At 38.0% G+C, this 14,591-nt stretch overlaps 1 protein-coding gene across 1 annotated transcript in view; it reads left to right on the forward strand.

Annotated features, from left to right (window-relative positions):
• Positions 1–10,897, forward strand: part of LOC126406458 (ras-related protein ORAB-1-like) — a 17,594-nt gene extending 6,697 nt beyond the window's left edge. Inside the window, exons 3-6 of the mRNA XM_050070748.1 lie at positions 1,304–1,399; positions 4,413–4,508; positions 7,104–7,235; positions 9,576–10,897. Of these exons, the coding sequence (XP_049926705.1) occupies positions 1,304–1,399; positions 4,413–4,508; positions 7,104–7,235; positions 9,576–9,776 (525 nt within the window). The 3' untranslated portion in view covers positions 9,777–10,897. The remainder of the gene's footprint in view (positions 1–1,303; positions 1,400–4,412; positions 4,509–7,103; positions 7,236–9,575) is intronic.
• Positions 10,898–14,591: the final 3,694 nt, after the last annotated feature.

Consider the following 14,591-nt stretch of genomic DNA (forward strand, 5'->3'; position numbering starts at 1 on the left):
TATATATATATATATATATATATATATATATATATACACACACACACACACACACACACACACACATATATATATATATACACACATATATGTATACACACACATACATATATATATATATATGTATATACTCGGAGACTTCACTCTACTTTGCTTGTTTTATCTCCAACTTCAGTGGCAGCTGGTTTGTCCCCCTGTGCTTCTTGGTGAGCCAAAGGCACCATCTGATGTTTCTGCATCAAGCTAGCCACCACTCGCATCTCTGTGGTCAAACTAGTTGGCGCTAAACTTGAAGTACCCGTTTATTCTAAACTGTAAATGCATTGAAGTGGCTCAAGATTGCGATGGGCATTGTAAGTAATTTCTATATTCGAGTACTCACATTAAATGATTATGGAGTGCTCGAGTAGTTGCACACAAAAAAAAACTAAATGAAATGAGATTTAACTTATTTTAAATAGAAAAAAAAGAAAAGTCATGTTCACATATGGGAGGAATTATACATATATTCCCAGGAATTATAAAATGTGTGTGTCCTTTTATAAATTAAGAAATCTCACTAACTTGTGTGGGAAATTACTTTTATTCTTTGATGTTTGGTTGCCGCAAAACCAAATCCTGACAATGAACGTTATTGTTGGACCATGCAGTTATGTGGGAGAGACTCTTTGAGAAGCTACATCATCCATAAAAGGGAGGAATTCAACTAACACCTAAACTGAGAGCAGAGCAATATGAAGCTCAGATGGGAAGCACCTTATTTTACAAAAGGATGGAATGTTTCATTACTTTCTTTGATTTAAGAACAAGTGTTACATCAAATTCATTAAAATTTGTTTGTTTTCTTACCGAATTCATCCACCTCATGATTATACAGACTTTTTGAAGACAAAATGTGTTTAAATCATGAAACACATTAGTCAGAAAAAGTAAAACAAAGAGCATGGAATTTCAGAAAAATAAAACGGAATCTGGAAAATATTAAAACAGTTTTGATAGGGCCTTAATGCTTGTCAATATTTTAAGGCCTTTGCCTACATTATAATTGCGCACAAGTAGAAGGAGCACGCGCACACATGCAAGCACGTATAAATATGTATGTAATATATTGTTTGTTAATAAACTCTGTTACTTGTACATTTTTCACTGTGCTCCTAAATTTCTTTGTGTATTCCTTTGGAACAAAAAGTTATCACAGAGCCCTGACCTTGGCTACTGATTGTGTGTATGTGTGTGTAAATAGTTAAGAAGGAAGTGAATAGGATGTGTGAGCCATCTAACTCTAGACTGTTTCTCTTTGCAGGATGACACATACACAGAAAGTTACATTAGCACTATTGGTGTGGACTTCAAAATACGAACCATAGAACTAGATGGAAAGACCATTAAACTTCAGATTGTAAGTAACATACTACTTCACTTTCATATTAACATACTTCATTTTATCATGGATCCCTCAGAAAGTCAGTTTTTCAGGACAGGAGAACTTTTTCTCCATCAGACATCTGTATAGCTGGATAAATTAAAGGATAAGTCTGCCATTATTCTGTTTTGTTTTTTGTTTTTTATTGTCAACAAAGCCCATTGAAGACCCAAAGCAACCACATGTTGGTCTGCCTCTCAATACTTTTTACTTCTCTACCTCTTCTGTGGCCCTCAACCCAAGCCCGTTGATTCCTACTGAAATGTTACTCAAACAGGAGGAAATTGTGTATTTGTTGGGATCTTTTTTCAGTGGCGGATTAATACACATTTGTTTCTGTAGAGAGTGTTTGGTGGAGCAGGAGAGTGCATTAGGGGTCGAGTCAAAATAAACTTCAATGTGTGTTTAAGGTAATGAAGGAACATGTCACCTAGTGCAACAGTGTTGATCACTCATGTGTTTTTGATAGTTTTTATCGACAATGGAGCTCTTTAGATCAGAATGGCAAATAAAGGTATTTTGCAAAAACGTCAAGGCCATGCCTTTTTTTAGGGATAGAAAACCGTAAATCCTATGATGTCAAAGCAATATGAAGTGTGTTTGGATTAGAATTTCGACACATTTATATGCTTATTTCTTGTTGTTTCTCTTCAAACAAACATTTGTTTTCGAGACATGTCTGATTATCAGGGGTGCAAATGTGTCACCTTTTAGCAAAAATCACTGTTTGGAATCCAAAATAAGTAATTTTAGAACACTAGCCATCATAATTTGGATGTAACGTTTGCATGATATTGGATTTTTTGCCGATATCCGATATGCCGATATGTAACAACTCATTTGACTGATAACCAATACCAATATTGATATATCCAATTTTTTCCCCCACCTAATTTTAGTAATCATGAAGTGTCTTCTGTAGTGGAATTAACATCATATTATGCATGCATACTCATATCATGATTGCCCACTAGCAGATGCAGACATGAAATACAATACTTTCCAATGTAGGTATTATTCATTCATTGTGCAAAATAAGGAAAAGCATGTTGGCCACTTCATTTTAAAGCCAATATTGGCCTGTACCAATTACGCACCAATATTATCAGTATGTTGGGTGATTCCAATAGTTCATTTTAAAGTTAATATCAGCCCATATCCATGACCTGCCGATATTATCGTGCATCCCTAGTTTGGCGTTAACATTTTTTTGAGTGTAAGGTTAGCTAGTGTTCTTGTTATTACAAATTCCACTGTATAAGGTTACTGACAATAGGCTCTGGGACTAATCATTTAGCGTTACTAACATTACCATTTTGCCAACAATCACAACATAATTGAGCTCTTCAGCCAAAGTGCCAATGACCTTAATGTTAATGTTAGTCCCTTATGGTTCCATTTTCTTAATGCTAAGACAATATTAGCAATGCTATTGGTGTACACATTTAGCTACAATGGACCAACATTACTGATGATGTAGTTTAACAGAACAGTTATTGCAGGAGCCTTAGTATGCTCCTTGATATGGGGGCAAGTGCCAAACTCACTGAAAACGACAGGCGCTGAATTGAAATGACCTTGTAACAGTTTTTTTAGTTGTAGTGGTGGTTAAATCAATTTGTGTCTTTTAATTGATTAAACAGCAGTTGCAATAGCTTCTTATGTTACAGCGGAATTCTGTGCCCAAAAGGGGAACGCATCCTTGACATTGACGCAATATATCAACCTTTGACACACACACACACACACACACACACACACACACACACACACACAATTAGTAGATACAATTATTGTCATTTGGCTTAAAATATGAAATTTGTTGACCAGGAGAAAAATGTAGAATATTTACAGCCTTTTTTCTTTTTTTGAGAACATGTTTCCAAGATTTTCAATTACCATTTCATTGTCATTCTACAATGCAGATTTGCACAACAAAATATGTAGCAGATCTGCTCCCAAAAATAAGCTTTTCTGTCTTTGTTGTGATAGTATTTTTGTTTTCTGTTTGGATCTTTGTTGTTTTTAACCTCTGTGAGGCACTTTGTGTTACTGTTGTATGAAAAGTGCCATATAAATAAAGTTGATTTGATTTGATTTGATTTGATTTGATTTGATAGTAGACAGTAGCCTAGCTAAAGAAGGGGCAGTGACCAGTCACCAGCACCTTTCTGAAAAGTTCAGAGCTTTTCAACAAGAAGTACTCAGAGCGGCCAAACAAAAAAGGCGGAGAGCTCTGAAAAAAAAAAAAGAAAAGAAAAGCTTTTTCTGTATGCAGCAGCATGCAGCTACATGTGCTCTCTCCCCATGGGGAACAATTGAGAAAAACAAAATACAACAAAAAACGCTATGTAGACACAACGCCAAATACTTGTGTTTTGTCTCTTGTGAATTTGTTTTGCTGGTCAATGACTTCTATCAGCAGCAGCTAAGCTCTGACGTTTTTCTTTTTACACAAATGCTGTCTTTTACCATATACCCTGTGAAATGTTACTTCTGTAACGCTTTACGGGCCACACCTGTAGGAGAGACTCTCCACTGTACGAGGGAGCCATTATTGACTCCTCTTTGTCATCATGCTGTTTTAAAGAGCTACCAAATACGGTCTTATTCAAGCTGAAACAGAAGAACCTGCCCAACAGTAGTATGATGTAGACAGCCAAGCTCTGTTATTCTGTGTTTATTTTCCTGATATTGGAACCTTGTGCTCAATAAGACACTTTATTAACCTCAAATCAGTTGATGGAAACACTTGACTTTCTATTTGTTGTGTTGTAACACTGGATTTAAATTCCCTTTATTTTGGAAAATAACAGTTATGCGTAATGGTTGCTGTCAGCTCAAGTAATCAAAATTAGGCCACAGGCCCAGTGATAACATTGTATCACATTTGACCATTAAAAGCTATAAGTGTGTTGTTGATTTTGTCTTTGTCAGTGTCATCTGTCAAAGCCAGCCATCAACTGTATTCTTCTTTCTCCTTTGACAGTGGGATACGGCGGGTCAGGAGAGGTTTCGTACAATCACATCCAGCTACTACAGAGGTGCTCATGGTATCATTGTAGTGTACGATGTCACGGACCAGGTTAGTATGACACCACACCATTTCATACCTTTGAAAATTATTTATTCATGCACTAGGATATAAGATTTTGCGTCAAGAGCACATTTTCATTTGTTCATTAATGGTTGAACTTCCTACAATGGTGAGACAGAATCTTACTGGTCAGTTTCTAATGAATTCTAATTTTGCTGGGGTCTGTTAGATGACACTGTTGGATATTTTAACACCCCCCAGAAAAGAGGAGTCTTGTGTTGTGCGTACATACAGAGGCACTGTGGTATTGAGTGTAAAACATCAAGCAGACTCTTACCACTTGAGAAGAGAAGCTAGTGTTCACCTTAATCAAATACTTGCTCTCCCCTTTCTTTCTCCATGGATTTTCATTGTATGATTTTAAAATGCTGGTCTAAATGAAAGCTTTATACAACAACTATTTGAGTCAGAGAAAAACCATGAAGTGAAGATCACTGTGTGCTCTCGAGGTCAGTTGTTGGTGCACAAGACGTATTATGACGAGATGCCAGGTCTGTATTAGGTCAGATCTCTTTCTAAGGTTGGGCTCGACTCTGTGTTTTCACAAGAATGAATAATTCAGCAGTTGGATGTTGTTTGATAACAAATGATATATTGTAAATAATTTTGCAAGACCTATAAAGCATGATGTAATTTGATAGCGTTTAAATATAAAGGAGTGAAGTTTCTAGACCCTGGCTAACTTTGCTTGGAGGTGTCTCCCATGTTTAATAAATCTGGTCCATACATGCAGACACGTGGTAGCTGGGAAAGCTCATTGTGTCCACTGGGTCCTTGTGCCAAAACTCCACTGACTCTCTACCGCAAGAAGCTCTTACAAACCAGGAAGAAGTTCTTTTTTTATTTTACATTCAAGAGCTGGTTTAATAAGTGGTGGTGGAACTAGAAGAGGCTCCCCCTGAAACCATTTGAGATGGTTCAGTTTAAACAAAGTGATGTACAGTTAATGTTATCCAGAGCCAGCTATTTGGAAATGGAACAAAAGAGCATGTCAGCACCTGCTGTGGACTTCAGTTGAGACATACATGTAATATATGATATGTAATATATTGTCACTGATGGGCAGAAGCCTTATATCTCCATATTTCATCTTTTTTTTTTTTATGCTGTCAATAGCCGTGGACAGAGGCATTATTTTTTCGGGCTGTCCGTCAGTCCTATCCTTGGGAACACAATATCTCAAAAACACCTCAAGGGAAGTTCTTCAAATTTGGCACCAATGTCCACTTGGACTCATTCATTCATCTTCTGACCGCTTCATCCTCTTGAGGGGGCTGGAGCCTATCCCAGCTGACATTTGGCGAGACGCAGGGTACACCCTGGACAGGTCGCCAGACTATCGCAGGACTGACACATAGAGACAAACAACCATTTACGCTCACATTCACACCTATGGACAATTTAGAGTTATCAATTAACATTCACACCTATGGACAATTTAGAGTTATCAATTAACCTAGTCCCCAATCTGCATGTCTTTGGACTTGGACTCATTGATGAACTGAAAAGTTTTTGGTAGTCATAGGCCAAAGGTCAAGGTCACTGTGACCTTGTTCGTCTCATTCTTGTTAACATGATATCTCAAGAAGACCACAAGGGAATTTGGCAAATTTGGCACAAATGTTCACTTGTACTCAACAATGAAGTGATAGGATTTCAGTGGTCAAAAGCCAAGGTATATTTTTGGTTGTATTTCAAGAATTCATATGCTAAGTGTCTAGTGGGATAAAAAAGTGATCACATTTTATATCCAAAAGGTCAAAGGTCAACTTCACTGTGACATAATAATGTTCTGCGTAAAACATTTTTCTGGCCATTATTGAATGTCATATCTCAGGAACAGAAAGAGAGACATTTTGTCAGATACTGAGTTGGTGTCACTAATCTTGCGTGTCCACCTTGAAGCTTTGCTAATTGTATAGATCATCTGTGCCGTCCGGGAGACAGTGTGTGAAGCATTCATGTTTTCACAGATATGGATGTAAACTGTAAGAGAAACTTTACTGGTGCACGGAGGCATACAACTGGGGGGTGGTAATTCTAGTTTTTCATAAATCTGTGCTATTGTTGCTGTTTACATCTTTATGTTAGTTTTACAAATATTTAACCAATAAAAAGTATTTAAAAGAGCTCATGACTAAATCTTGTAACTCCATTGGACCCTCAGTCTGTCAGCTAAACCTCATAACTCCACCCGCCTCCATTGAATGAAGTGGCAAAATAAAGCATTTTTGGTGCCACACACAGCGGCTGAGGGTAAACAGTGGCGACGCAATTTGTCTACATATTGGAAGTTTGAAGTTTGCCCAAACTGTAAAAATGAAAGCTCTTCACCGTTGAATGGATCCATAGCCTCTGCTCAGAGCTGATTATTCTGTACTGTTTCTGATGTGCGTTCATGTGTCGTTTTCTGTCCTAACTATATTTCAAACTGACTTCTAGACAAAAAAGTGCGAACAGTGAACACCGGTCTTAAAATACATCCATATTGTGTAAAAAGTCTTACATTTGACTCTGTCAAAGCTGCTGATGTCCTGTGGCAGATTTAGCTCAGTCCTAATGTTTAACCGTTTCCTGTCTCAGGAGTCCTTCAACAATGTCAAACAGTGGCTACAGGAGATCGACCGCTACGCCAGTGAAAATGTCAACAAGCTATTGGTTGGGAACAAGTGTGACCTGACGACAAAGAAGGTGGTGGATTACACAACAGCAAAGGTAAGGCACCTGGGTGTTTATGAGAGGTGGAGCTGAATCCGTTATTCTGCAAAGCACAAGTATTACATTTTTTTTTTTTTTTTCCCAAATCTTTACGTCAGAAATATTTGTAAAATTGAGTTGTTTACTTTGGTATTCACCCAATCCCTCACATGTACCACATTAACAACACAGCCATGTCTTATATTACAATCAAGTGTTCATAATTATTATAAATTTATATTAAGAACACAAATATAAACACTTGAATATCCTAAATGAGGTGTAATTAAAAGAGCAAAACAGGATTGCTGTGCATATTTCCACTTAAGTTTGGATAAAATACAAATACTTGGCTCTTTGCACATCCTTTAGTATTTACTCCCTCACACAGAAGCGGTTGCATATGAACGTTTTCATGTTTAAAAGTTTTTGTTGTGGATTATTTTCTGTACTGTATCATACCTGCTGGTAAGGGAGTTGGTGTCTTTGCATTAGTATAACATGTTGGAGATTATTGAGAGATGGCTTATTTAAGTAAGCCAAAAAATGTGTTATTCTTGAAACCTCTCTCTTAAAATAAGAAAGTCAAATAGGCCAGTCCCAGCTGAGGGTCTGGAATAGAGCTCTGATTGGGCCCAAAAAAGCAAGACTGACTGTACATCAACCTACACGGTTTCGTCCAAACCCAAACCGTGGCGGCAGTTTTGGGCCCGATCCCGATTAAAGATCTGACAGAATTTCTACTGTAAACAAAATATATTTTTAAAATATTAAAACATTTATCACAAGCTAAGGGCTAGAAGTGGGGGAAAAAATCGATACAGCAAAGTATCGCGATACTTTTGAGTAGCAATACCGTATCGTTACACAGTGCCAAGTCTTGATTTTTTAATTATAGAAATTATAATTTCACAATTACAAATTAAACTGTAGGTAGCCTAATAGAAGAATATAATCTATTGCTTTTTCAGTCCACTACATACATTTTGCTGCAAATAAAATGGCTGAAGTAAGATAAACAGACTGAAAACTTATTCCTATTAGATAATACAGATGTTGACAGAGTTTTCCTTTGTGGACATAATTTACAATTGAAAAAGGTAATAATCGCAATATATTTAATCTAAATACTCAGCATATAGTAGCATGTTTAAAATCCGAATAATTTTGTTTTGTGATCATGGATTCTCCGGTGATTCCTAACCCTACTAAGGGCTGATTCCTGGCATAACTTCTACCTCTCCTCTGCCTTATTTCAATAGTCTGTCAGCTTGTGCACGACAGGTTCAGCACAATGGGCTGTGCCCCTCATCTAGTGCGAACGGCGGTCCATGGCAATGCTGCACGCAGATGATGAATAGTGCTCTTCACTGCATGTTACGCATATTTCTCCCACTGCTGGGGAGGCAAAGGCAAATACTGCAAACCAATTCGCCTTGAATCCCTTCTATCTCTCTTTTTCAACCTCTTGCGTGCGCAATCTATCTCTCTTCCCTGGTTCTCCACTTGTTCCATTGCTCCATCACTTTCCCTCTCTCAGTCACAGTTTCCCCCCTCTTTCTCCCCTATTCCCTCTTGATTCAGTTCATTAAAACTCCTGCCTTTTACGTAGGGGAGCTGCCAGTTTCATTTAAAGAAAAAAAAAAAAAAACACACACCTGTAAATTGGCAAGAACCTGACCCGAGGCTTGAATCTGGCCCAGTTGGGCTCGGGCAGTAAAATCAGAGCTCTAGTCCAGAGGGAGTCCTCTCAGGGAAGGCTAGGTTTAACCAGTAGGCTTGGGTGGTAGCTATTTTTTCATACCTTCCTGGAATTTCACTGGGGTATACAGTTTATGACTGTATTAGTGCGCAGTGCTATGTGCAACATCCTCATTACAGTCTCTTCACTATGAGGGTAATAGAAAGATGATGGTCTTTAATCATGATGGTATTGAAAATCCTTCTGTCTGGATTTGTTAATACCCTAGTATCCTGTAATACTTTGATACTGCCCAGGCATAATGACCAAGAGTCACAGCCAGCTCCGACCTGTATCATTAAGTAATTGCTGCTCAGTTTTTTCAAAGTATTATAGACTGTTTTAGCAGCACAAAAAACACCACACTATATTACAATATTATTTGACAGGGTTAACATTAAGCTTCTCTTTGTCCTACATTGTGTTGACTAAGATCAAAGTGGCCCATACACCAGCTCTTTCTCATCCCTGTTAAGTCATGTGATGTTTAGTATGTTATTTTTTCACCATTTCATGATATTTTGCTCTGCACTAATACAATAATTTATGAAAAGAACCTCAGAACGGCAAAAAAAATGCCTGAACTTCTGCGCTTTGTTCTTCCCTATTTTGTCCAGGAGTTTGCAGACTCTCTGGGCATTCCCTTTTTGGAAACCAGCGCCAAGAATGCCACCAATGTGGAGCAGGCCTTCATGACCATGGCTGCTGAAATCAAGAAGAGGATGGGCCCCGGGGCCACAGCCGGAGGAGGGGAGAAGCCCAACGTGAAGCTGACCCCCGGCACCACTGTCAAGCCTTCATCAGGAGGATGCTGCTGAAAGAGAAACCACTTACACTTTGCCCCCTCATCCCGCCCTCCTCCTCGTCTGCAGGCCCATCAGCCTGGCCGCCATCCCCCTCCAACTCCACTGTGTCCCAGCAAAGCCCCCACCACAAGTAGACAGGACAGGGGAGACATGGTTCACATGTCTATGTAAGAACAAGATGAAGTTGCCTGTATTTGTACTGTACATAGTATAGCCGCACTACCAAAAACAAATAAAGCATCCTTCTTGTCATACTGTCCTGTTATTGATGACTAATTCTACAGATAGGTGATCATTCAACCCGGCCCTGACTCCCCATCACCCCCGATCTCAGACCTCTCAGAGACTATTCTTTTATTTGGCCCTCTGAATGCAGGTTCATGAGAAGTAAGTGTGTGTGTGTGTGTGTGTGTGTGTGTGTGTGTGTGTGTGTGTGTGTGTGTGTGTGTGTGTGTGTCTGTGTCTGTGTCTGTGTCTGTGTCTGTGTCTGTGTGTGTCTCTGCATTCCTTCAGCGGGGTTGGTAAATTAATCAGTTTCATTAAGGTTTCTGTTTGTATGGACCTTTTCTGTTTCTTTTTTTCCTTCAATGATTATTTTTGCTGTTTCTATCAGCATGTGTCTGTCTGTCTTTTCAGTCTGTCCCCATTTGAAGGTGTTTTTTATTTTTCTCACCAACCTCTGCACTGCAGTGTCTCACTGTCCAGCATCTTAAAGTCCAGTGCAACAATATATGTATATGTACATAAAGATTATGTACATACATATATAAAATCTGATTGCCAGTTCTGTAGTGTTCAGTTACTTCTTGGGATAGTCTTGACTCTTTATCTCTGCATTAAATTTGTGGCTGAAGACAACTGTAAGTTTGTTGCTCAACATGTAACACTTAAACTGAAAATAAATATTGTACGACCAGACTGTATGAAATGGGAGGACCTGTCTGCAATTCTTGGTGAGATGTGTAGAAAACCTGTTTGAATTATTTATTCTACATTCATTTGGCATATCTACTGCCAGTTACATAGGGTCTGTTTGCAAATTGCTGTGTAATCTCAGTACAGAATTGCATATATAAAAATACAATGTTCTCTTGTTTTCATAATAAAGGCAACTGAATTCAGTTTGAAAGGAACTCTGGGACTAGTGTTCTCTGTATGAATAAGAATGTTAGGACAGAGCTCTATTGTACAGCTATATATAAAGGTCAGGTTACGTTACAATGGCTGTAAATGTGTGTATGTGGACATACTCATTAGCTAGTTAAGTTCAATCATAAACTGCAAGAGTGTGGCCCAGTTTCTACTTAAAGCAAGTCAGCACATTTCACAGGAAATCCCACCAAGTTCCAGCCTACATAACTGACAGAGAGAACAGCCTGAATCACTGGAGCGTCCGTTAACGTCAGGAGAGAGGAAGCATCTGAGCCAGCACTTCTCTAAAACATGACATCTCAAATGTTGCATGGAACATGCCACCAAAGAAACACACTAACACCCATGTGATCAGACTTCTCTGAAACCTTTGACACAAGTATGATTCACCCAGTGTTCAACTGTCTACGGAGAACACACTGGTGGAAGTGAAACCTGTCATGATTACAATTATTCTTACATTTGGAATGTACATATAGTCAAATGGTGGCCAAGAAGAGATACTTCTTATGTATTATTTAAAGGACAAGTATATATATTACAACAACTGCAATTCCAATTATAGCTGCTGCGCAGTGATGGGTCGGGTCCGGGCATTTTTAGGCAATTCTGAGCAACAAGCAGAAGAATTGGAAGACATTTAGGAATTTAGCAACACAATCTGCCTTTTGCATCAGCTGAGGCTTGAACTCACAACCTCTGAGACTAAGAATCAATTTCTATCTCACTGAGCTAATTAGTCAGTGACAATTCATGTGTAGCTTCACAAACTGACTAAGCCAGACGTGCAGGTTTAGCAGCCGTCCATGCATGGAAAAGCAGATTTCAAACCACTGTAAAAAAAATTCAGTTATCGAAACAAAAATCTGAAAATACACATATTGCATCTAGACAGCATGGAGACGTTGGTAATTTGTTTGTAACAACGACTGATTTGCTCCGTAAGTGAAAAACTGATGTTTAAAATTGCCATTTTTACACTGACTCCAATTGTTCGCATAGAGCGAAATTCAAAATGCTGTCAAAAATTCAGTTTTTGAGATAAAATTCTGAAATTTGCCACACATCATCTACCACGACTCTAGAATTTTGTCATTTTTTCATGAACATTGAAGATTTATTTAGCAAGAATTTGCATGTATATGTTTACAGTACCGTTTACAGTCAAACATTTTGATAAATCAAAAATCTAAGAAACATAGTTTTTGTAGGACAGTCTCAAGATGCTCTGGAGCAAGTTTGGTGTCAATTGAGCAAAAATTGTGGGAGGAGATAGGTTTAAGAAGTTTTACAGTTTTTGGCTTAGCTGCCCGGACCCTAATAAAGTTGGGACGCTGTGTAAAACGCAAATAAAAACAGAATGTAATGATTTGCAAAACCTTTCTGACCTATATTCAATTGAATATAGTCCAAAGACGAGATATATAATGTTTAAACTGATTAACTTAATAAAAAACAGGTTTATTGGTAACAGATTAAAGTGTCATTATTGGATATGAAAGGCTCTGTTGTTCACAAACAAGGACTTTTATGAGGTTCACCACTTTGAGAAAAATGTGTGGGCAGAGTCCAAAAGTCTAAGATCAACCTCTCTCAATACACAATTACAGGAATTTAGGGATTTCACCATCAACAATCCATAACATCATTAAAAGGTTCAGAGAATCTGAGAAAACTCTGCATGTAAGGAACAAGGCCTAACACCTACATTGAATCCCCATGACCTTTGACCCCTCAGACTGCACTGCATTAAAAACCAACATGACTGTATAAAGGATATCACTACATGGGCTTGGGAAGATTTTGGAAAACCATTGTCAGTAAACAGTTTGTTGATGCATCTACAAAGTTACTACTCTACCACACAAAGTGAAAGCCACATATCAACAACATCCAGAAACACCACCAACTTCTCTGGACCCAAGCTCATCTGAGATGGACTGACACTAAGAGGAGAAGTGTGCTGTGGTCTGATGAGTCCATCATGGGTGTCGGAGAAAAAGGACCATCCAGATTTTTACTAGCTCAAAGTTCAAAGCCAGCATCTGTGATGGTATGGGGTTGTTTTAGTGCCTGTTGCATCATGGGTAACTTGCACATCTGTGAGGGCACCATGAATACTAAAAAGTACATGGTTTTGGAGCAACATATGCTGCCATCTAGACAACGTATTTTTCAGGTACATCACTGCTTACTCCAGCAAGACAATCAGACACATTTTACAACAGCGTGGCTTCATAGTAACAGAGTGCAGGTACTAGACTGGCCTGCCCTCAGTCCAGACCTGTCTCCTATGAACATGTGTGGAACATTATGGAGCACAAAATACAACAACAGAGACCTCAGACTGTGGAGCAGCTGAAGTCGTTTATCAAGCAAGAGTGGGAAATAATTTCACTTTCAAAACTTTAACAATTAATGTCCTCAGTTCCAAAATCCTTACTGAGTGTTGTTAAAAGAATAAGTGATGTCACACAGAGATAAACATGCTGCTGTCTCAACTTTTTCGGAACGAATTGCAGGCATCAAATTCAGAATGAGTGTATATTTTTAAAAAACAAACAAAACAATAAAGTTTAATAGTTTGAACACTAAGTATCTTGTCTTTGTACTGTATTCAATTGAATATAGGAAAAAATGTTTTTGCAAATAGTGCATTCTGTATTTATTTATGTTTTACACAGTGTCCCAATTTTTTGGGAATCAGGGTTGCACTTATTAAAGGATAAGACAGAACGATATAATAATTTATTAATCCCAAGGATCACAACAAGGATGAAAGGCAAGATGATGGAAGAGATGAAGTAAAAGGGACCAAAAGTGAAAAAGAGGGATAAGGGGAAAAAACAGAGTACAGAGTATGGGAACAAATGAGAGAAAAAAGAATAAAACGTTGAAGATATGAGGTCCAGAAGCAAGAAGTGAAGTATAGTTAGAGGAAAGGTAGAAAAGGAAAGATTTACAGGAAGGACAAAGGGAAGAAAGAAATGAGGGAATGAGAAAGATGAATGTATGATTCACTAGGTGTATACATTATAGAAGGAAAAATAAACCTGTGATAACTAAAAGTCATTCCTCTCCATGTTGGTCAGTGTGAAGTCTGCATATCGTGGTGAAGATTTCATCTGTGACATTTACTGACCTCTGCTGGTAAAGAGCAGATACTGCAACAGCAGCAGTTCAGGGTGAAGCCTCAGTGGCTGAGGACTGATCTGGTTGAACAGTATGAAACACGGAGTCAGTGTAAAGAATATCAACATTTGTTTCAGCCTTATCGGACTGATCAATAGATATCAAATACACTGATCATCAGGATGAGATAAAGGTGTATTCCAGCAATTTAATATTGCACTTCCATTAAGTTCTGCAAGGCAATTTGTTTTTATACACCACATTTTATTACAGTATATTAAGGCAACAAAATCAGATGCAACATCACTGGCTGTGACCTTATGTCTAAACTAGGGTTGCAACAGCACGGTGCAATAACCGTCTCAGAAAATATTGCAATTTAACATCATCACGATATTAAAGCATTATTGTTATTATCAGTCAGAATGAGGGTTATTTTTGGTTAAACAAATATTTTATTACTGTATTTGAAACTTGAAAACATTTTTTAATGGAAGTACATGTAAAAAATTCTCCCTTTTGAAAATAACTTAAAGTTAAGAT

This window comes from Epinephelus moara, chromosome 19, assembly GCF_006386435.1.
Source record: "Epinephelus moara isolate mb chromosome 19, YSFRI_EMoa_1.0, whole genome shotgun sequence".
Taxonomy (NCBI): domain Eukaryota; kingdom Metazoa; phylum Chordata; class Actinopteri; order Perciformes; family Serranidae; genus Epinephelus; species Epinephelus moara.